Source organism: Lepidochelys olivacea, assembly GCF_965140295.1.
Source record: "Lepidochelys olivacea isolate rLepOli2 genome assembly, chromosome: 7".
NCBI lineage: Eukaryota > Metazoa > Chordata > Testudines > Cheloniidae > Lepidochelys > Lepidochelys olivacea.
In genome coordinates, this window is record NC_140417.1 from 1,988,191 (window position 1) to 2,009,439 (window position 21,249).

At 42.9% G+C, this 21,249-nt stretch overlaps 2 protein-coding genes across 6 annotated transcripts in view; one reads left to right on the plus strand and one right to left on the minus strand.

The window, feature by feature from the left end:
* The first annotated feature begins 357 nt into the window (after nt 1-357).
* On the plus strand, nt 358-9,822 carry KCTD6 (potassium channel tetramerization domain containing 6). Of its 2 annotated transcripts, XM_084633675.1 has the most exons (4): nt 384-446; nt 4,931-5,013; nt 5,894-6,001; nt 7,176-9,822. In XM_084633675.1, exons 3-4 carry the CDS (start codon nt 5,975-5,977, stop codon nt 7,860-7,862), a joined length of 714 nt encoding a protein of 237 aa, XP_084489801.1. In that variant the 5' UTR covers nt 384-446; nt 4,931-5,013; nt 5,894-5,974; the 3' UTR covers nt 7,863-9,822. The 2 variants fall into 2 exon arrangements, with proteins under 2 accessions (XP_084489800.1, XP_084489801.1); XM_084633674.1 differs by lacking the exon at nt 4,931-5,013 and having other exon boundaries at nt 358-446.
* Nucleotides 9,823-9,924: 102 nt separating this feature from the next.
* ACOX2 (acyl-CoA oxidase 2) overlaps nt 9,925-21,249 on the minus strand; it is a 30,837-nt gene continuing 19,512 nt past the window's right edge. For 3 of the 4 annotated variants that reach the window (XM_084633669.1, XM_084633671.1, XM_084633670.1), the window contains 3 exons: nt 17,532-17,749; nt 12,464-12,596; nt 9,925-10,773 (listed from right to left, as the gene is read on the minus strand). In XM_084633669.1, coding sequence (XP_084489795.1) covers nt 10,711-10,773; nt 12,464-12,596; nt 17,532-17,749 — 414 coding nt within the window. In that variant the 3' untranslated portion in view covers nt 9,925-10,710. Of the gene's footprint in view, nt 10,774-12,463; nt 12,597-17,531; nt 17,750-20,580; nt 20,883-21,249 lie in introns of those variants that run through there. The other variant, XM_084633672.1, reaches the window with a different exon arrangement.

The following is a 21,249-nucleotide window of genomic DNA, read 5'->3' on the forward strand; positions in this document are numbered from 1 at the left end:
AAGGGAGCCTTCCCCCACACAGGGCACAGTCAACCTGTGGAACTCCTTGCCAGAGGCTGTTTAGCAGAAACCCAGTGGCGGTATAGGGATCGCTGCACCGGGGAGGGGGCAGGCACCAGGGGGCGGGGGCGGCTGCTGCGCCCCCGGGCTTGAGGCGGGCCCCATCACACGCCGCGTTTGCACTTTGGGCCAGGGGCTCTCCGCGCCCCCCCCCCCGCCCCCGGGGCGAGCCAGCCTTGGCACAGCCGGGCTCGCGGACCAGCCTCTCTGCGAGGCGGCTTCGACGGGAGCCGGCAGCGGGGGCGGGGCCGGGGGGCGGGGCCCGGGCGCGGGGCGGGGCCGGGGGGGCGGGGCCCGGGCGCGGGGCGGGAACGCGGGGGTCGCGCTCGGTTGTCCCCGCGGCGGTCGCCGGCCTCTCCGCAGCCCGGGAGCCGCGAGCGCAGCCGGTGAGTGGGGCCGGACGCCTGGGTCCCGTCCCCGGCGCGGGGGAGGGGCCGGACGCCTGGGTCCCGTCCCCGGCGCGGGGCGGCCCCAGGGAGGCTTGTGTCGCAGAGCTCGGGAGAAGCGCCGGGGCCCGGGTGTCGGTTTTACCCTGGGGGGGGGCTCCCGCCTGCGGCCCTGGGCAGCCCGGGTCTCCCCGCGACCCCGGGGGAAGCCGTGGCTACTTCTCGCAGGCTGCCCGCCCCCGGGGGAGGCCTGATTTCCCTCTCCAGGCGGCCTCTTCCCCAGCAGATCGTGGTCGCCCGTGGGTCTGATCAGTCTGTTCTTTACTGCGGTTGCAAGGGGTCGGCTGACTGGCCTGTAATGGCCAGGATCGCCTCTGGGGCCTCTTTTAAAAATTGGTGTGGCATTAGCGATACCCTCCAGCCACCTGGTGCAGGAGCTGATTTAAATGATGGGTTAGGGAGAGGACAGGTAGCCCCTCTGCAGTTTCACGTCTGAGTTCCTTCAGAATCCCATCTGGTCCTGGTGACTTTTTACTGTTCAGTTTGTCCACTGGTTCCCAGAGCCCCTCTAATCACACCTTTTTGAAATGGAAAATTTTGTAGCTAAAAGAAAAGGTCTGAATGCAGCCTTTGGGGGTGGGGTGGGGTTTTTTTTTTGACAAAAAATGTTTGATAAAGCTCTCTCCGTCAAGAGTTGAGGGTGCTGTAAATTGTAATAAAGCAACTAAGCATGCAGAGATGAAAACATTAAGACCACCTATTGTGTGTGAATTTTGTTTTCTTGTTTAAAGTTAAATAGCAAGAAAGAGAAATATTGATGGTCTGTAACCTATTTTAGAAAAAAAATTGGGTCTGGAAATGTATAAACCATGATTCATTGTGGAGTAAAGCAAAGCAGCTGAGTTACAACCCTTGAAGGGGGTTGAATTAAGGAAAAAGTCAAGTCATCAATATTTTAGTTAAGAATAATGCTGTGCTATGATTACATTTCCATTGTATTTGCAAATGTAGCTACTTCTTGTGCCAGCTTGGTTTTTTTTAACTCAAGTGACTGCCTTAAATTTCTTCCATCCATTTTCTATGAAAATATTATCTCTCAAACTCTGTGCACAGCTGAGGCGCAGAGCAATTCAGGACAAATGTAACTATCTATACTTGGAGCTAGGACATTTGTTTCATCTATATATGTCTGAATGCCAAAGACAGTGACCTATCTTAAGTGGCTCTCTGGGAGCAGCTTGAATAGCAAAATGTGTTTAACCGTGTAGTGGGAGTGCGAGCTTTGCAACCTTTGATTTTTAAACCACCATCTTTAAGATGTTTGTACATTCTGGAATGATCTAGAAAGCCAAGGTTAATATTTTGATACTGGAGTAACCGTTAAAGACTGGAACTAGGAGTGACTTTTAGTTGATTTGTTGGAGAGAAATGAGTAAGCTGTAGGCTCCAAAGCAGTTATCTGTGGACAGTTGGTCTGCAAACAGCTGGCAGGTCACATGGTGCTGGCTGTCCTCTAGTCTAGCTGATAAATGACAGGGAAAGATAGGAAACGCTTTCCTAACATTGTATTATTGGGGTGAAGTTGGAACAGGGCACACTCTCTTCTAAAATGGGATCCACACTGTGAGAAAACTTGAGAACCCCACTGGGTCAAATCTCTTCCAATCTGGCTTGAACCTTCATCCACAGTGTGGATGATACACATGAGAATGCTCAGATGGCTCTGATTATAATTTGTACTCTGAGCCTGCACTGTCTCTACCTCCCTGCCCCCCAGCTCCATTGAAGTAATGGGACGAATGACTAATAAGCGCTATGCCTAATAGTAAGGTAGTATAATAGATCTCTAGAGTCATGAAATATTAAACAACATTTACAGAAGCTGCACTGATATGAATGGGATCACACAGATTTGATATACTGGGATCACTGATCATTCATCAAACGGCCACTTGTCATCAGTCACTTGCTTTCCACTATTTGTTTGTTTTTTTTTTTTTTTGCCATTGCTTATTATGTGGTCAACATTCTGCACAAGAGTGGGGGAAATGGCTGTGGGCTAAATAGGGCTTAAGTGGAGTCTTATGCTAGCTTTCTGATTTTAACCCCGAGAGAGCATTCATTCTCTTTAGTTGTAGATAAGTTAACCACAGAATCTTTTAAGGTAAATCCCTTTAACTAAAATAATTCAATGCATTGGTTGAAAGGCAGAGCTGTCAAAGGCTTCCCTCTCCATTCTAGTCTGCCTCTAGCTATTCATGATGCTTGAGTTGTACCTGACCAGAATAAATAATCAGTATACACACAGCTGCCTAAAAGAGGAACCTAGAAACTTCCAGGCTAATTCTGATAAGGAAAGTTAATTGTTTCTGAGGCACTTGGCATTTGAACTTACCATGTGATGCAGTTTTAGTGCTGCTATTCAGTATTTCTAATGTGCTCCTCACTTTAATATTACCTTTGCCTAAGCAGATTTCTGTATGTCTAATGACTTTCAAATACTACACAAAATCAGTGTAGCTTATTGGATGCCCTTTATTTATTTATTTGACATGTGGGCTTGTCTGAGCTAATTGCTTTCATACATTATTCACCCTGGTGTTACATAGCAGTGCTGTGATCAAGTGAAGCCTTTTACCATGGTACAGACAGGAATACGTAATCTATTTCTTTCCCTTTATGATCACCCAAAAGGGTAGCTTTTGCTTGATTTAATCAATTCCCAGGGTTTGGAAGGTTGCAGTTGACTGGCATCAGCTACGTAATGGAAATTTGAAAAAGAAAATCTCTTATGTCGGTGAGCGTGTACTGTCTTCTTCCTTTTTAAAATGTTTGTGCTGCTTCACACCTACTTTGGAGACAGGAAGATCTCTTTTCCCATTGTTTGCTGTGCAGTTTAAGTAGCCAGCTGTCCTTGATGCTCACTGTTACCACGAGTCTGAGTGCTGCTCCTCTCCAGCGTTGTTAATGGGGAATTGATCAGAAACCCTCCCCGCTCTTTCTCCCTGTTGTAATGCAGCTGTGTGTTGCACTTTGTGCTCAGGTTGAAGGTTCTTAACAGCAAATAAAAGCTGTGAAGGCTTGTCTTCTGGACCACTAATTCCTTTACCGTGGATAAAATGCATTCTAGTATATGGCAGTCAAGCTGGTGTTCTAAGGTTGTTCCCACCTTTTAGATCAGCATTCGTTTGCTACTGCGCTGCCCTGTGGTGCTCGCCGCTGCACTGTGTCACCGCGGGGCGCCGAGGTGATTCGTCCTGTTTAACTGGGTTGCGTTTCATAATATGCACGAGGTGCCTATGGCAGTGCTAGCATCTTGTCAGCCACTTTGGTCGGGGGGAGGGAGGGAGGGAGCAGTCTCTCTACGCCCAAGTCTGTGTTCCAAGCCCTTCTGTAGTTTGCACAGGGTGGCCCAAAGGCCTGGGTCCATCTACTTCCCCTTGCTGATTAGGGTAGTGCAGCCTAGCAGCCGGAGTCCATACAATGCACCCCCAGGGTAGTGCAGCCCAATGGCCAGAGTCAACCTAATTCCTCTCCCCTAGTGGGGTAATGCCACCTAGTGGCCAGAGTCCATATAACTCACTGTGTGGGGCCAGCTCCTCTCAAAGGAGGGTGGCCCAGGTAGGGGGACCCAGGCCCACCCATTCCACTGGGTCCCAACCCAGGGCCCTGCAAGGGGTGAGTTCTCCTCACCAGTGGTCCGGTGGGGATCCTCCCAAAACACGCCGGCCTGAACGGTCTCAGCACCGTTCCCCTTTAAGAACTCTCTGGGTCACTTCCTACCATATTCTCAGATTCTGGGGGTCTGGCCTTTGCGTCTCAGGGTGCAAGCCTCTTTTCTGCTGAAGAGAGCAACAAGCCTCCTTCCCCTCTGGTGATCCACCATGACTGAGCAGCTCTGCAGGCTTTTATACCTGACTTCCAGGTGGAGCATGCCTGGGCATGGCTTCCTCCGCTAGGAGGGAAGGATTAACCACCGCTGTACCAGTGTGGCGCCAATCCGCACCGTCACAGTGCTGAATTGGACTCTGAAGCTCTTTCATTCTGAGATGCAGTGCGTTCTGTGGCTATATCACAGTTCTCCACGTGCCTTGCTGACCTTTTGAGAGAGAGCCATTGTGCTCTGCTTTTGCGCCTATTTTGAGCAGAAAGCATTGAACGATTCCACATTCTTCTGAAGTGGGTGATATGGACCCCCTGTTTGCTAGGGAGTAAAGAGAAGAGCAGATTCTTTTTGGGTCTGAGTTGGAAGAGGTACAGAAGAATGTAGGGTTTTGTCTCAGCCAGAGCTTTGTGATTTCATTTGCTGGGTGATCGTCAATTGGAGTGCAGTAAGGAGACTGAATACTGCAGCAGATCTTATTTGCTAACAACGGGGCTTGTAAAACATGTCTGTATGTATTTGTTTTTAAAAAGCTCTCATAAGTAGGATTATTTTTGTACCAAACTGCTTATAGATTAGAGTTTTTTTTTTTTTTTTTAAGGCCAGAAGGGATCTCATGCAAATTCAAGGCACTAGGCTTTCACCCATCATTCCTGGAGTGGAGGCAGTCATTTCCCTGGCTGTGTGAGTGAACGCTGTTGAGGATATCTCTTAGAAAGTTATTGTTAAAACTTGTTTTCAAACCATTCTTGTTGGAGTATTGTTGAAAATGTATTCTGATTCATTTATAAAAATGCATTGAAAAGTAAAGTGCTTTGCAAGTTTCTATGGCAGCTGCGAAATCAGCTTGGGCTCTGATTTCACACTTTGTGGTTCACACTCTTGCAGCCAAGTTGCAGTCCCCTCTAATGAAGCATTAACTCCAGTGAGATTCTCACTGTTTTTTAAACACAGTGACGCCTCGTGGGTTTGTGTTTCTGTACAATTTTATGCAGAATGGCTGATTAATACCATTGAAATTATAATTATATATCTGTGTGTGTTTGTACCTATAGATATAGAAGATGACTACATATTTCACTTGGGCAAAAGAGACATGGTTTAACAAGTAGTCCCAGTTACATAAATCAGAAATTTTATTTACCCACCTATTGAGATGGACTTTCAGCCAGATAGGTGGGTAAATAAGTTTCTGATTTATGTAACTGGGACTACTTATTAAACCATGTCTCTTTTGCCCAAGTCAAATATGTGGTCGTCTTCTCCGTTTCAATCATCTTCAAAGACAGACTTATTGTTTAACAAAACAGGACTGCTTACGACAGCCTACAAAGTGATTACCAGTTGCTTCTAGAGACAGCAGTCTGTTGAGTAACAGTGAAGGATATGCTGGAAGGTTCAGATAGGGAAGTTCTCCTTTGTTAGATACCTGTACCAGTGTGGCTTTGTAGTTGAATGCAAGAGACCGGTTTATGGCACAAGTCTGTCTTTGATTAGAAATATTCTGCTCTGTTCTTGTAAGTACTTACAGTCTGCTACTTTTTGCTTTTTTCCCAACCTGCAGGGGGAAATAGGAGGTGAATTGTGTGTCCTCCTAGCAGCCTTCAATTAAACTCAGACTGCCATAGATCAAACAACAGAACAGATGGATAATGGAGACTGGGGATATATGGTAAGTGATCCAATATAAAGATGTGTGCATGCTGAAAAATAGAATTGGGCTTTCCAGATTTTTAGGTCGAATCTCTTGGCCTTGTGTATAGACCCAGAGTTTAATGTTGAGTGAAGAAAATGAATTTAGTAAAAATAATATAAGCAGATAGGTTTGTTTTTAATGTTTCATTTCATATTGTGTGTTGGGACAGTTCATGTTCTTAATCTTCAGCCACGTAGTAGTAATTATTGAACACAACAGCAAGAAGAGGGCTATATTGCTCCTAAAAAGATACAATTTGACACTGGGCTCGAAAGCCACCTTTCTGGTATACAAAGTTGAAAAAAATATGTTCTCCCTGCCTGCTCCTTTAATTACTTTGCTGTCATTTTATTTGGAAAAATATTCTTGCTTCTTAAACTTCATCTTTCATCACAAAACTAGACACACACCTCTTATTTTTCCTTCTCTCTTCTTTCTCTAAACATCCCGTTCCCTTCTGTCTGTCTGCCTATCTGGCTGGCCCTCTGCCCTCATTGTCAGAGTCAGTGCCCAGGATCGTGCCCTATCCTTTTTCTCCCCTTCCTTTTTCCGTGCGATCTGGCTGCTGTAGCTGCAGGCTAGCTCTACGGCTCTGGCCCCTCCTCTACACAGCAGTACTGTTTGCGTGATAGAGTTTTCTTTATGATGTCCCCTAGCTGCACCTTTGAATGGAAGCTCTTGGTCCTAGATCTAAAATTACATTACATCCTTTCATTTTTTCTGGAAAGAGGTTTTGTACCTGCTAAACTAGTTCCTTCTCGAGTAAAAGGGATATTGTGACGGCAAGGAGCCAGAGGTGGAATTCTGACTCGTACCTTCGGGAAATCACTTACGCTGTGCATCAGTCTCTTCATCTGTAAAAATGGAGAAAATATTTACTTTGCAGAAGATGAAATAGTTATGTGACAGTGAGCTCTGGGCTTTAGTTAATACTTGTAAAGCACTTTGAAAATATGCTTTCTAAGTTGCCGGGTGTGGATTATGGCTAGGTTTCTTGAATTTATTCCTGTATAACACCATTGGTAGGTTTCAAGCTGAACAATTGCAATTCTTTCTAGAGCCAGCAGCTTTCTCACAGCAACTGCCATGTGTTGGTGATAAGAAATCTCTTGTGGTAGTTTGATAAACTCTGGAATTTCTTTCTTTCTAGATGACTGATCCAGTCACAATAAATGTGGGTGGACACTTGTATACAACATCCCTCACCACTCTAACGAGATATCCCGATTCAATGCTTGGGGCCATGTTCGGGGGAGACTTCCCCACTGCCAGGGACTCTCAGGGCAATTACTTCATTGACCGAGATGGACCACTTTTCCGGTATGTTCTTAACTTTTTAAGGACTTCAGAGTTGACTTTGCCACTGGACTTCAAGGAATTTGACTTGCTTCGAAAAGAAGCAGATTTTTATCAAATTGAACCCCTAATCCAGTGTCTTAATGACCCCAAGCCTTTGTATCCTGTGGATACCTTTGAGGAAGTAGTGGAGCTGTCCAGCACACGGAAACTTTCCAAATACTCCAATCCAGTGGCAGTAATCATAACACAGTTAACCATCACAACTAAGGTCCATTCATTACTGGAAGGCATTTCAAACCACTTTACCAAGTGGAATAAGCACATGATGGACACAAGAGACTGCCAAGTTTCCTTTACTTTTGGGCCATGTGATTACCACCAGGAAGTTTCCCTCAGAGTCCATCTGATGGAGTACATTACAAAACAAGGTTTCTCTATCAGAAATACAAGAGTTCACCATATGAGCGAGCGGGCCAATGAAAATACAGTGGAGCACAACTGGACTTTCTGTAGACTGGCTCGGAAAACGGATGACTGATGTATGACTCCACAGATGTCATTTCAGTGGTTACACACAACTTCCTGGAACAGCATACCTGAGAAGAATCTGGTTTTGACTAAAGCAACAGCATGGGCTTTTTTATGAGACTATTAATAACCATTAAGGACTGGAGAAGTTACATGCTCTAGCAAATCCGTTTTTTGTCTTGTCCAGAAAAAGATATGCATGTGCCTGTTCACACCGTTAAGACACTTCTTTTTTTTTTTTTTAAAGAGGGGGTCTTAAATATCAGTATGGTAGGACATTTTATGTCAGCTTTTTCAACCTAAAGTGCTAACTTCACCTATTTAAATGGTCTCTAATCCATTTAATGCTAAAACACTCAGAGTAAAGAACAAACAGGATTTAAGATGCAGATGGGGGAAAGGCTAGCATCATGTAAACTAACCTAGTTTCTAAATCAATAAACAGTATTGTAATATTTTAGGAAAACAAATCCTACCCTTCTAAAGTACTTGTTAAGTATGGCTTTTTACAGTTATGACAACTGTTTTTCTATGCATATAAATCAAGCAACCAAATATCTGTAGCCATGAAAATGTGATTAGAAATATTTATACTGGATTCTGAATGCAAAATATCCCTGTGGTAGAATTCATACTTTTAATGCCTGGTGCAATATTATTCCCAAGTGTAATGCCTGCCAGCAAGAAGCTAATAAAAATGTCAAATATCGAAATAAAGCTTGTATTTTTTGTCTTCTCCTCTCCTTTTTTATTCTAGGAAAAAGGGGAGAGTAAGGTATATCAATACAGGAAAGTGAAACTGGACAGGCTACTACTTTCCATATTCTGGTGCATAGGAATATTAGCTCACTCTTAACATTCAATTTAGTGGACCTTGTATCATCATATTTCCATAGGGATAATTTCCAAATTGAAAATTAAGAGGAGAAGTTATACATTTTGACTAATGGGAAGTTGGAAATGACTAATGCTAGTTAAAGGATGCTAATCCAGGGTACATCTAGAGTCTGAATAACTATAACCTGGTGGGAAACATTATCCAGTTTCAAAATATTCATCAAATCAATTGCCAGCACGTCTCAGAGCTCTCATCACCCTGCACAGGGCTGCTTTTGTTGAAGTGGATGGGACTCTGGCTCCGCATTCTTATCTCCCAATTCTCTAGACAGTGCTCCTGCCTCTTTTATGCATTCTGTAGAATTATGCATAAAAGATACTAACAAACAGGAATCAAAGTTAGAAGACACTGAAATAAATAAACTTGGTTTCTGCTTTGAGTGACTAGGCCAGTGCAATTCTGCTTACTCCTCTTTCTAGGTTGTAATGTTTCTGTCTGCCTTAAATAATTCACGATCATCTCTAGATATATAAACTTCCTATTTACCTGGTCTAACTGATCTGGCCAGTATGGACCCCAGCTTCCCGAGTATGGTCAGAGAGAGCCTGGGCTTTGCAGCCTGGGCTACCACTTTAGCAACTTTTTGGTTGGGCTTACGGTATGTCTACACTGCAATAAAACACAAACAGCTGGTCCATGTCAGCTGACTCACAGGGCTCGGGCTGCGGGGCTACAAAATTGCAGTGTAGATGTCCATACTTGGGCTCTGTGATACTGCAAAGGGAGGGAGCCCAGGCTGCAGACTGAGCCTGAACGTCTACGCTGCAGTCTTATAGCCCCACAAACCCGAGTCAGCTGACATGGGGAAGTTACAGGTGTTTTATTGCAGTGTAAATATACCCTTAGAGTTCATGGACTTGGCAGTGGGTATGCACTTCTTATTCAGCTTGGCTCATTCACAATTCTCTGACCATGGAGACCTTTCTCAGTGCCATGTTTTTCTTTGGTCCTATCTTCACCTCCCTTTTTATTGGTGCTTAGGGGATGGGTTTTTTTTGTTTTGTTTGTTAGCATGAAGTGATTTTTATTTTATTCAGATAGGAAAAGGCTGCTCTTAGGGTGAACTGAGGAAGCTTCAGCAAACAGTTTCTGTTTCTTGCCAGGCAAACCCCAATATATGATCCCTGTAAAATAGTTTGTTTGCAACAGTACAAGAAAATCGTGAAATAAATAGTTCACAACATTTCTTCATTTATTTGCAATGTGTAATGCTTGGTTTAATCCCCGAATAGAAGATATCTGTTCTTTTTACTTGATAACCACAGACCCATTTAATAAGCAAACCCTAAATCACACACCTGTTGGAGGCTGAAGTTTACAGAAAGGATATCGGCAACTTTCATCATAATAGATAATTTTCACAAGTTGAAGCTGGCACATACTGTGTGAGTTTTGATTGGTTATTTAAGTGCAGATAGTGCTCACTGCTCAATAAGATACAAGGAGGAATTCTGTCCCCTGTCCCAAAGAGCTTACATTTTAACAGCACTTTTAATCTAAGCAGCTGGTTTCAGAACCTATGGCTGTGACTTTACATTACTTTTGTTAACTTAAGTTCCTTGATTCTGTGCAATGCATTTTATGGGCTCAACAAACTTATGTCCCAGGCAGCAAGAAAGTAATTATTTTTAACCTGAATGTAATAAAACATTGAGAATCGGACTGCTAAATATGGCAGCTTATGCAGCTACTGTGAACATATTTAAAAAAAATAAAATAAAATAGGTAAGTTCCTAATGGAATAAGGAGTATAACCACAGACATAGCTGAAACCTGTTTGGCTTTCTTCCATTCTTAAATGTAAATGACTAAGAATTCCAGTTGATCTTTGCAGACAATATAGTGAACTGTTCTGTGTTACTCTTTATGATTATTTATAAAACACTGGCAGGGTGCTAACTAGTGCACCATACATGGAACCAAAGAAGATGTTGTCTGTGTCCCAAGCAGCTGTTGATCTTTATAGTTTTGACGGAGCACTCTGAAAAAGTGGTTTCAGGTACCTTGCATAGGCCCGGCTCACCTGTGGAAGAGGGAGCATATAGGAAGGTATCAGCAGTGACTAAGGAGAAACAATGATTTCTCAATAACTCAGAATGATCTTTGAAGTGTAATTTTTAAAAAATATGCTACAGTAGTGTGTAATGCCCCCCAACCCGGTACCTGGGATCCCCCAACATTGTTAATATGCAGTGCTGCTCATCAAAATGAGGATGCAAAGCATTTAATTTTGGAAGGCACATTTTTAACTTGAATATTCACCAAAGGCAAACTTCAAATTGTGCATTCATTTGTAAACTAGTGGTACCTGGTTTGCTGGGAAAAGTACTAAGGTAAAATCTTGTTTAAGTAGGTGAGCTGTGTTTTTAAATTAAAAAAGAAACCCCAATGTAGCATGAACAGTGATGTTAACTCACCGTTAATGTGATGTTAGAAATGAAGGCAGTGTGCTAAGAATACAGTGTGTGGGTGGGGGAAGAGGGAGGTTACCTTGTTTAAAACTTATACCCTCTACTGCTTAAACATAAACATACTTATTGATAAGTAGTGATAAAAGTACCCGTGAATATGCAGCCTGTTAATACAGAGTGTGTAACTATCATATCTTTCCATGGTGTTAAATTGTACATATATAGATTTTGTGCATGTTGTTTGCCTTTTCACAGTGGTAGTTCAGAGCTATAAATAAAAAATAATGTTCCAGCCAGAGGGCTGGACAGCTCTGGCTACTGTAATAGGAGATAGAGCCCCGGACCTCTAGATTGCCTGTTCAGATCCGGTCCTGGTCACCGGTGACTGAAAGACCATCTGATGGCTTTTAGGGTGGTCTTGTTGCAGCAGGGCTCATGACAAGACACCTTTTTAAATGGTACTAGTAGGCCTCTGCTGAGACTGCCAAGGAACGAAAGGGCCTGGCCAAACCCGGTCCCCACTTACAGGGCATTTCCTTCAGAAAAGGGCAGTGGCAGACTGGCACAGTAGTATGGAGAATCATGCAGTGGCGTTACTATGCTGTACCTATTATGTGCTTAAACTGGATTTCAGGCTCTAGCAGTGTCAGGCCAATGCCTTCTGCGAACGTTGAATTCACTGAACAACCAGTGCACATGCAGGTCTAAACTTATAAGGTTCCGATTACTGCACCAGAACCAAACCATGCTTCTTACTGGTTGTTCTGCGCATGGAACAAGGGCAGACGTGGCTCTGACGTCCTGCTTGAGCAGCTCTTTATAGACGGACGTGTGGCTGTGCAGTGCCCAACTGATGTCAGTACAGATCCATCCACATGGAGTCGATTGCTCGAGCAGAGCCTCAGTCATTAAACTCTCAGATTCTGAGCCGTGCATGTAATGGGCACAAGTCAATACTCCGTTCCAAGGAACACACTGTTGTTTTTAGGTTTCAGAGTAACAGCCGTGTTAGTCTGTATTCGCAAAAAGAAAAGGAGGACTTGTGGCACCTTAGAGACTAACCAATTTATTAGAGCATAAGCTTTCGTGAGCTGTATGCTCTAATAAATTGGTTAGTCTCTAAGGTGCCACAAGTCCTCCTTTACTGTTGTTTTTAGCTTCTGGCCTCAAAATTCCAACCTGTCAGTCCACTTGCTTTCTCCTGGCTGTTTTCCATTTTTCAGCCTTTAATGTTATATGTCTAAATAATGTGTGCCTAAGCTAATGTGTAGGTGCCGGCAGTTTGTAGCCCACTGTCCTTACCTGTTGGTTGGTTGGGGATTTTTGAGCCCACTCGTAAAGCCGTTGGTAGATATGTCCGTCATAACAGCCAAGTGCAGAATTTAAACTTTCATCAGTGAAGTCGAAAGCATCCGCTAGTGGCACGGCATCATTCCTAGGGAAGCAAATGGACCGCACTCACTGCAGGGTTAACGAAATCCTTACCGCTTTGCAGGGGCCGAATGGGGGGAAACAATTTCATATTTGCTGTTGGGTATTTACTGTAGTGTGAAAAAACCTGGTGATTTAGGAACTAATGTTCCTGGTTTTGGGGAGAGATTATCGGCCAATATACCTTAATTTGTGAGAGGCAGATTGTCCATTGTGCCGAGCCTTCTCTTCTCCCGTTGGGGTCAATGGCAGTTGAAGGTGCTTGGCACCTCCGTGGATTGGTCCCTGACTCAGGATTGAATCTTATGCGATGCAATTAAGCAGCAGGCCCTGCAGCTTGTGCCTTAAGGTGGCCTGATGGGCTTAAGTGGTTCCCAGACTTGTGCTGGCCCTCAGCACAGGGGTATTTTTCACTTCTAGATGGTATTTTACATGGCAATCGCATCTTGCCCCCACACAATTAAAAGCCGTGACACTGTCATTTTAATGAAATGCAAATCTTAATCATTGTATTAGGAATTCACTGCTTGATACTGCTGCCACTGGTAAAATAGTTATCTAAGAGATTTCATTTTACAAAGCTTTTAAACAGCATTACTAATTGGAAAAAAAAATTTGATAAGAGGATTTATATTTTAAAATGACAATGTTTATTTCCCTCACAAAATGATGAAGTTCTGGTTTTAGTGCCTTTGAAAAATAAATGGAGGAAATTAAAGTGGAATTACAATAATATGCCTCCAAATTATATTTACTTGTTAGAAAAGCTGCTTAAAAAATAGGGTCTCAACAAGCGATGGATAATGTCATCATATAAACAAAGAACTAAGCAATGGGTCAAATACCGTGTTGGTTTCAAAATGTCTGTAAATCTACACATGTTAAGACTTCCTCAGGGACACAGAGCTTTCAGTATATTGAGATAAACGTAATATATCGAATGGCTCATTCAGTATCCTAGCTCTGGCCCCGATTCAGAGAAGCATTTACGTATATGCTTGACTTTAAGCACCTGAGTAGTGACTAGTGATGAGGTGCTTAAATACTTTGCTGGATCTTGGCCTCTGACAATAGCCAGTACCAGCTGCAGGAAATGCTGTACTAGGTAGTTCTGAAATAACCTGTGTGACGCTACATCCCCATATTTTTCATAGAAATATTGTTATGATGTGATTATTACATAACTAAGATGTATTTTAAGCAAGATGGGTCATGTGAGATACCATTGGAAAGGTTATGATTTACTGAATATGATCCTATTTGCATGCTTGTATCATTTTTGTATCTGAAGTTAGGAATATTGTCTGTGCAGCTATTACAAATGTGCGTACACCTGGGGAATGCGCACTAGACAGAATGCAATCAGTCTAGATTGCTGGCTGGAAAGGACCATTAGGAAGAACAATAGGTCTTAGAAGATGGTAGTCTCCCACCTTCCTGGGAAGTCTTCCTGAGGATGTTACAACCAGCCTTTGAGTTGTGGCTGCAGGGTCACCTGGTACTGGAATCCATCTTGGAATACCAGTGTTTTTTCACTGACTGGCGTGGGAACTAAGTTTAGAAACTAAGTTTTGCTATATGCAAAAGCTATTTAAGGCAGGGGAGTGACCTCAATGTGGTTCGTTCTTCACTGTCTCCCTACAAAAGTTGACTGTGAAAAAAAACACCTAAGACTGAACAGGGGAAGAAAGGACTGAACCCAAGCTAGAAGGTCTCTGGCCTGTGGAAGAAACACCTGGAGTTTTAAGCTGCAAGCAAGAGCAGCTGGCCTTCAAGAACCTCTGCAATCTGCCTAAAACAACATTTAGGGTGAGAATTTGCTAGTTTTAACCAGTTTCTTTAGTATATTAACCTTAGCTTGCGTGTTTGTTTCATTTGCTACATAATCTACTTTGATCTGTTTGCTATCCCTTATAATCACATAAAATCTACCTTTTGTAGTTAATAAACTTGTTTTGTTTTGTCTTAACCCAGTCTGGGGAATTCATAACTGGGCGGGGGCGGGGGGGGGAAGCTGTTGCATATCTCTCTCCACATTGACGGAGGGAGTGAATTTCATGAGCTTACGCTGTACAGTTCTCTGTCCAGCGCAAGATGGTGTATTTTGGGTTTGCGCTGTGGGGGTGGGGTGGGGGGTTCACTTGAGTATCTGGGCAGTTCCTTAGCTGAAGCCATCCCATGCAGGGGCTAGTCAGAAAGCCTGTTTGCATGTTACAACAGCTGGATGTGTCCCTACCTCTATGTATGCTGGTGAAAGAGCGAGACTGGGAGTGGGTCTGCAGCTTGTCACAGCAGTACAGTTAGTTAAAGGGAGCCCACTCTGGTGTGTCAGGTGGGCTCAGTGGTACCCGACCTCCAGGGGCACCCTGAGGGAAACCTGTCACAACCCGCTTATATGGGAAGTTTCTTCCGAGCCCCTGTCAATGAGATTGTCTCATGTCCCAAAGCTGGAGTGTTTGTATCCCTTTCAAACTCTTGGTTGTTTTCATTTTAATCCTAAATATTGACTCCATGCATGTTTTCATTATCCCATAGAAATGGGCACTCCTTTCTTGAGTCCTGTTAAATTCTTGACCTCAGCAGTATCTTTGACTATGAGTTCCATGGGCTAAGGTCTTCTGAAAATTCGGTTTAGGTTTGCTACCTTTTGAATCCTGGTTTAGAAATTCTAATAAAAATGTGTGTGCCTCAATTGTGATTTTCTAGTCCACCGTGTAGGGTGTACTCTTACTAGTGTGTGCAAAATCCCAGTTACCTCACTTGGTCAACAACTTAGTCTAAAGTCCCAATGAAACTGAATATCTAAATTGCTGTGCTGTATTATGGAAAGTAAATCCTATGTGAAAACAGCTTTTTAAACGTTGTAAGGGATTAATTTACTATGCTATCTGAGAAATGACTCAGTGGCTAATTCTGTTTTTGTTTAAAGGTCATGGCTGAAAAACTTTTAATCTTTTCTGATTATATCCAAACATGACTTTGAAACAAACTAAGAAATCTTGTAAAATGGCAGAAAGCATTCAGTGTGTGAAGGGTTATTTCATTTATAGGGTTAGCATGTACTACTGGATGTTTAAAAGCTACAAGACACTCTGCATGGTTGCTATTTAACTTCCTAGTTTAAATCGTTTTTCTCTAAATGGTGGAATAATTTAAAGCCACAGTCAGGGTAAAATTGTACATAAAAAATTCTTGCTTGTGTTGCTAATAACCTCTTAGATTTTAGAAATGGTTGCAATTATAATAATCTAACTTTTCATAGATTTATAGATATTAAGGTCAGAAGGGACCATTATGATCATCTAGTCTGACCTCCTGCACAACGCAGGCCATAGAATCTCACCCACCCACTCCTGCAAAAAACCTCTCACCTATGTCTGAGCTATTGAAGTCCTCAAATCGTGGTTTAAAGACTTCAAGGAGCAGAGAATCCTCCAGCAAGTGACCCATGCCCCATGCTACAGAGGAAGGCGAAAAACCTACAGGGCCTCTGCCAATCTGCCCTGGAGGAAAATTCCTTCCCGACCCCAAATATGGCGATCAGCTAAACCCTGAGCATATGGGCAAGATTCACCAGCTAGATACCCAGAAAAGAATTTTTTGTAGTAACTCAGATCCCACCCCATCTAACATCCCATCACAGGCCATTGGGCCTATTTATCATGAATATTTAAAGATCAATTAATTACCAAAATCATGTTATCCCATCATACCATCTCCTCCATAAACTTATCGAGTTTAATCTTAAAGCCAGATAGGTCTTTTGCCCCCACTGCTTCCCTTGGAAGGCTATTCCAAAAGTTCACTCCTCTGATGGTTGGAAACCTTCATCTAATATCAAGTCTAAACTTCCCAATGACCAGTTTATATCCATTTGTTATTGTGTCCACATTCGTACTGAGCTTAAATAATTCCTTTCCCTCACCGGTATTTATCCCTCTGATATATTTACAGAGAGCAATCATATCTCCCCTCAGCCTTCTTTTAGTTAGGCTAAACAAGCCAAGCTCCTTGAGTCTCCTTTCATAAGACAGGTTTTCCATTCCTCGGATCATCTTAATAGCCCTTCTCTGTACCTGTTCCAGTTTGAATTCATCCTTCTTAAACATGGGAGACCAGAACTGCACACAGCATTCCAGATGAGGTCTCACCAGTGCCTTGTATAACGGTACTAAACCCTCTTTATCTCTACTGGAAATACCTCGCCTGATGCATCCCAAGGCTGCATTAGCTTTTTTCATGGCCATATCACATTGGCGGCTCATAGTCATCCTATGATCAACCAATACTCCAAGGTCCTTCTCCTCCGTTACTTCTAATTGATGTGTCCCCAGCTTATAACTAAAATTCTTGTTATTAATCCCTAAATGCATGACCTTGCACTTTTCACAATTAAATTTCATCCTATTACTATTACTCCAGTTTACAAGGTCATCCAAATCTTCCTATGTGATATCCCGGTCATGAAGTCAATGAATTACATTTTGCACTGTCACCTGTAGTTGGTTTAATTTTTATTTTATTTTGTGCTTCTCATGCAGTAGCCCAATGCCACATTGACTGTTGTGTGTGTGAGAAAAGTCTTATGTGCATGCAACTCTTTTTAAACTGAAATGCTGAGTTTAAAGTACCTGAGACATTTCCTTTAATTGGTAGTAACGTTTTAATTATAAAAAATAAGATATTTAAAAGCGGGCAATTTATGAAATCCTGAGAACTTTTTTTTTTCCTTCAGACCTCTAAGGGTTTAAATCTGTGTAACTGTAAAAATAAAGCTTGCCTATAGACCTTGTGTACAAATGTAAACCTGACATCCCATCAGGCTTGGTGATGGTGACACACTTAACCATCCTTAACAATTATTTAACATAATTTCCCCCCTCTTGTGGGACATGGGGGGGAAGCTGCTGTTTAACTTTCTTATGTTATCATAGCTTACCGAATGACAGCGAGTAGGTCCAGGTAGGATGCAGTCACCATGTCCATTTGATCCCCAGATATGTACCCAGCATGCAGGAAATCTCCCGTGTTTGAGAAGATACCATGTAATGCAAAAAGGTCACAAAGGTGTTTCAAAATCTTCTGGATTTCAGCCTCGTTTTTAAGTTTCTCCACTGTGTCTATGAAGTTTTTCACAATGATGTAGTGGCAGTGAGCCTAGAAAAGAGTTACATTCAACTATGAATGCATCCTCATAAATGTCTCCAGTGATGAGGGCTATGCTGAGTGACCTAAACAGTCTAGCAAAGGGTATAAAACCTTTCACTTTCACTGGCCATTTTCTGCCAGTTTTTATTCTGGTTAGGCCATTCACATTCATGTTTGACTTCTACAGCATGGAAGAGAAGGGGGGACAGTAATAATCACCACTGGGATACTGATAAGCAGGGGGTCTCAAACTTCATTGCACCGCGACCCCCTTCTGACTATGAAAATTACTACATGACCCCAGGATGGGGGACCGAAGCCTGAGCCCATCTGAGCCTCTCTGTCCTGGGCGGGGAGTCCAAAGCCGAAGCCCAAAGATTTCAGCCCCCGGTGGGGGGCCTGTAACCTGAGCCCCACTGCCCAGGGCTAAAGCCTTTGGGCTTTGGCCCCAGCCCTGAGTGGTGGGCTCGGGCTTCGGCCTCAGCAAGTCTAATGCCAGCCCTGGCAACCCCATTAAAACGGGGTCACAACCCACCGTTTGAGAACCACTGTGATAAAGATTAGAAAAATCCTTCTGAACTTGGTTTACTCTTATTCAAAATATTGTCAGCGAGCATTCCAGGCAATCTGAATGGCAGAAACGCACTGAAACCCATTGCACTGAATCCCCACAAGGCTGTTTGATTATGTGTGGACTGAGGGGGGGAAAACAAATCCGTTCAACTGAAGATATCGCACTGGAGCCGCGTGCAGCACTCAACCTTCCCAGGAGCTCAGAACTAAGGAGACTTCAGTCTTTCTTCAGGGAGTGACAAATGAATGCGCATCTTTCCAATTAATTATTATTGATTATTCATATTACTACAGTGCCTTGGAGCCCTAGTCCTGGGCCAGGACCCTGTTGTGCTTGGTTCTGTACAAACAGAACAAAAGAAGTCCCTGCCCCAAGGAGCTGACAATGCTTTTGTTGTTTGAGGTAATTGATGGAAGTCCTTTTGGCTGCTGACCCAAAGCAAAAGAAATGAGCCCTGCTAACGGGCATAATTAGCTGAACATTTGAACTCTGAAGTGAAATATGCAAACTGAGTTAATCCTAAACTTCTGTGCTTAATGATTCACCCGAGCAGTCTATGTGGGAGTAGTGGAGAGGGTGAATTCTGCCCAGAAATAATACAAATAATATCTTTTTCTCCCTCTGAAATCCTCTTGGTATTTTCTAGTGTGGTAAAGATGTCACAGAATGATGCGTGTTCAGGGCTGTCTTCAGTGAACTAGGAAGTGTGGTGGGAAAAGTTACAAATGACCATGCTTTGTGTTCTAATTCCATTCCTGGGTTGGGTGGGTCACACGCACGCGTGTATGTACCTGGGGAATTCAGCACAGAACTCAAGCTTCACTTCGTTTTCACTCTTGGTCTGCCATTCTCTTTTACTCAACGCTGTGTTTTCCCTTGATAAACACCTTATACAATCAATATTTTGTTTATTTACAAATCCTGGTCAAATTCTGTCTGTCACTCTCTCCGCTGACAGGTTTCAGAGTAACAGCCATGTTAGTCTGTATTCGCAAAAAGAAAAGGAGTACTTGTGGCACCTTAGAGACTAACCAATTTATTTGAGCATAAGCTTTCGTGAGCTACAGCTCACTGCATCCGATGAAGTGAGCTGTAGCTCACGAAAGCTTGTGCTCAAATAAATTGGTTTGTCTCTAAGGTGCCACAAGTCCTCCTTTTCTTCTCTCTCCGCTGACTGACCTTCTATTCCACAGTTGATAGGGCATTCCTGGCCCTTATTTATCCTAGTCTTGTGATGCATGGGCCATTTCTCCCATCCCTGCCTGCCCACCACCAAGATCATGGACTATGGAAGTCAATGGGGAGGGGTGGGGTTCAGTCCTTGATTTGAATGAGTGCAGGATCAAGCCTGCATTCCAGATTTTTGCACAGAGAAGGCTGAATGAAAATGTTTTGTTTATTGGCCTTGATCCCTTTCTCTGGGGGTCAGGAGAGGAGAGGGCAGGCTCCAAAATGGATGCTTTTATTTCAATTTCTTTCCATTTGAAATGTATCTAATTGATTCATTGGACAATTTTGGGGAAAACTTCTAACTAAAAAAATCTTTGTTCCATTCAAACTGTTTCACAGAAAAGAATTCCAGTTTTTCAATCATCCCCAATAATAAATGCTGCACTTTTTTTTTTTTTTTTTTTACTTATCCATCCTGAATATCCTGCTCCACTGAGGCTGCCTGCAGCTCTTCCATCTACCAGAAAGGGTGAAAACAAACATGCTGGGCAGCTGGCTGGCCTGTAATGCCATTAGAGAGAGCCATTATTGCTCAAAGTAGATTTAGTTACTTCTGCTTTTGAAAGATTACATTGACCTGGAAGACCATAGAGCACTGTTTCTTTTGAAAGTGCGATTAGTCTGAGAGGAATAACCGCTCTAATGTTTTCGAAGGCATGGGGTAGTATTTTCCTGGTGGGAATCACTTGCACTTTTGTTGTGAACTTTGGCTGCTGGATTAAGCACACTGGGTGCAGTTTCCTGTTTAAGGGGACATCTAAGCAATGCTGCTGCAGTTAAGTGGTCAGTTTCCTTTATACACCACCCATGTGAGGGATCTATACTTTGTCCAGTTTAATTTGGACAGTCTCACACTGATGCTGAGCATACAAGCACACATTTCAGAAGAAATTAGATTTTAAAACTTTTTAATTTTAGTAAAACAAATGACCTATAGATCTTTATTTTCAAAAATGTTCTCCTTTAGATAAAAAGGGTACAAGAGGATAACTTTATTTTTAACATAGTTGCAGCAAAATATGAAACTTTGCAGAGAACTTATCTTGATCTGTTGCCTACTAGAGACATAATGAAATTCCAAGTGTTTTAATTTCCCCCTTGAATGAGATTTCTGTAATGGTTCCCCCGGTGTGCTCCATTTAAGAGCTGAAGTGTAGAGAGTGTTAACTCGGCTGTCTCAGCACATTTCAGTGTGGGGAATGTATATTTTGCCTGCCTGAATTCTCACATCAGTTTCTTCAGGATATCCGGTCATTTTCAGGTCTCGCTAAATTGATCTTATTTATTCCTTTGCTTTCTTTTAAGGTGGAAATTACAGTATCAGACTTATCACTGTTCCTGTTTTTTGGGAGGAGAAATACTTTTTAAAGCTAAAAAGGAAATAATAGGCCTAATTGCCCCTGGGTGCTACTCTAAGAGACTTCAACACACTTACGTTGGGGGTAAATTTTGCCCCAGTGACCCTACAACTTTTTCCGATTCCGGCACTGAGGTCCAAAGGAAACGAATGAACATTTTCAATGGCAATTGAGTTAAATGGTGATTTGTGACAGCGCGTTCCAGTGCAGAGAGAACGGAACTGGGAGCCAGTTCCGCTGCTACTGGCTGATGAGTGACCATGGGTGAGTCACTTCACCTCTCTATGGATTCTGTTTCCCCTCCTGTCTCTTGTTTTCTTGACTGTAACCTCTTTGGGACAGGAAGT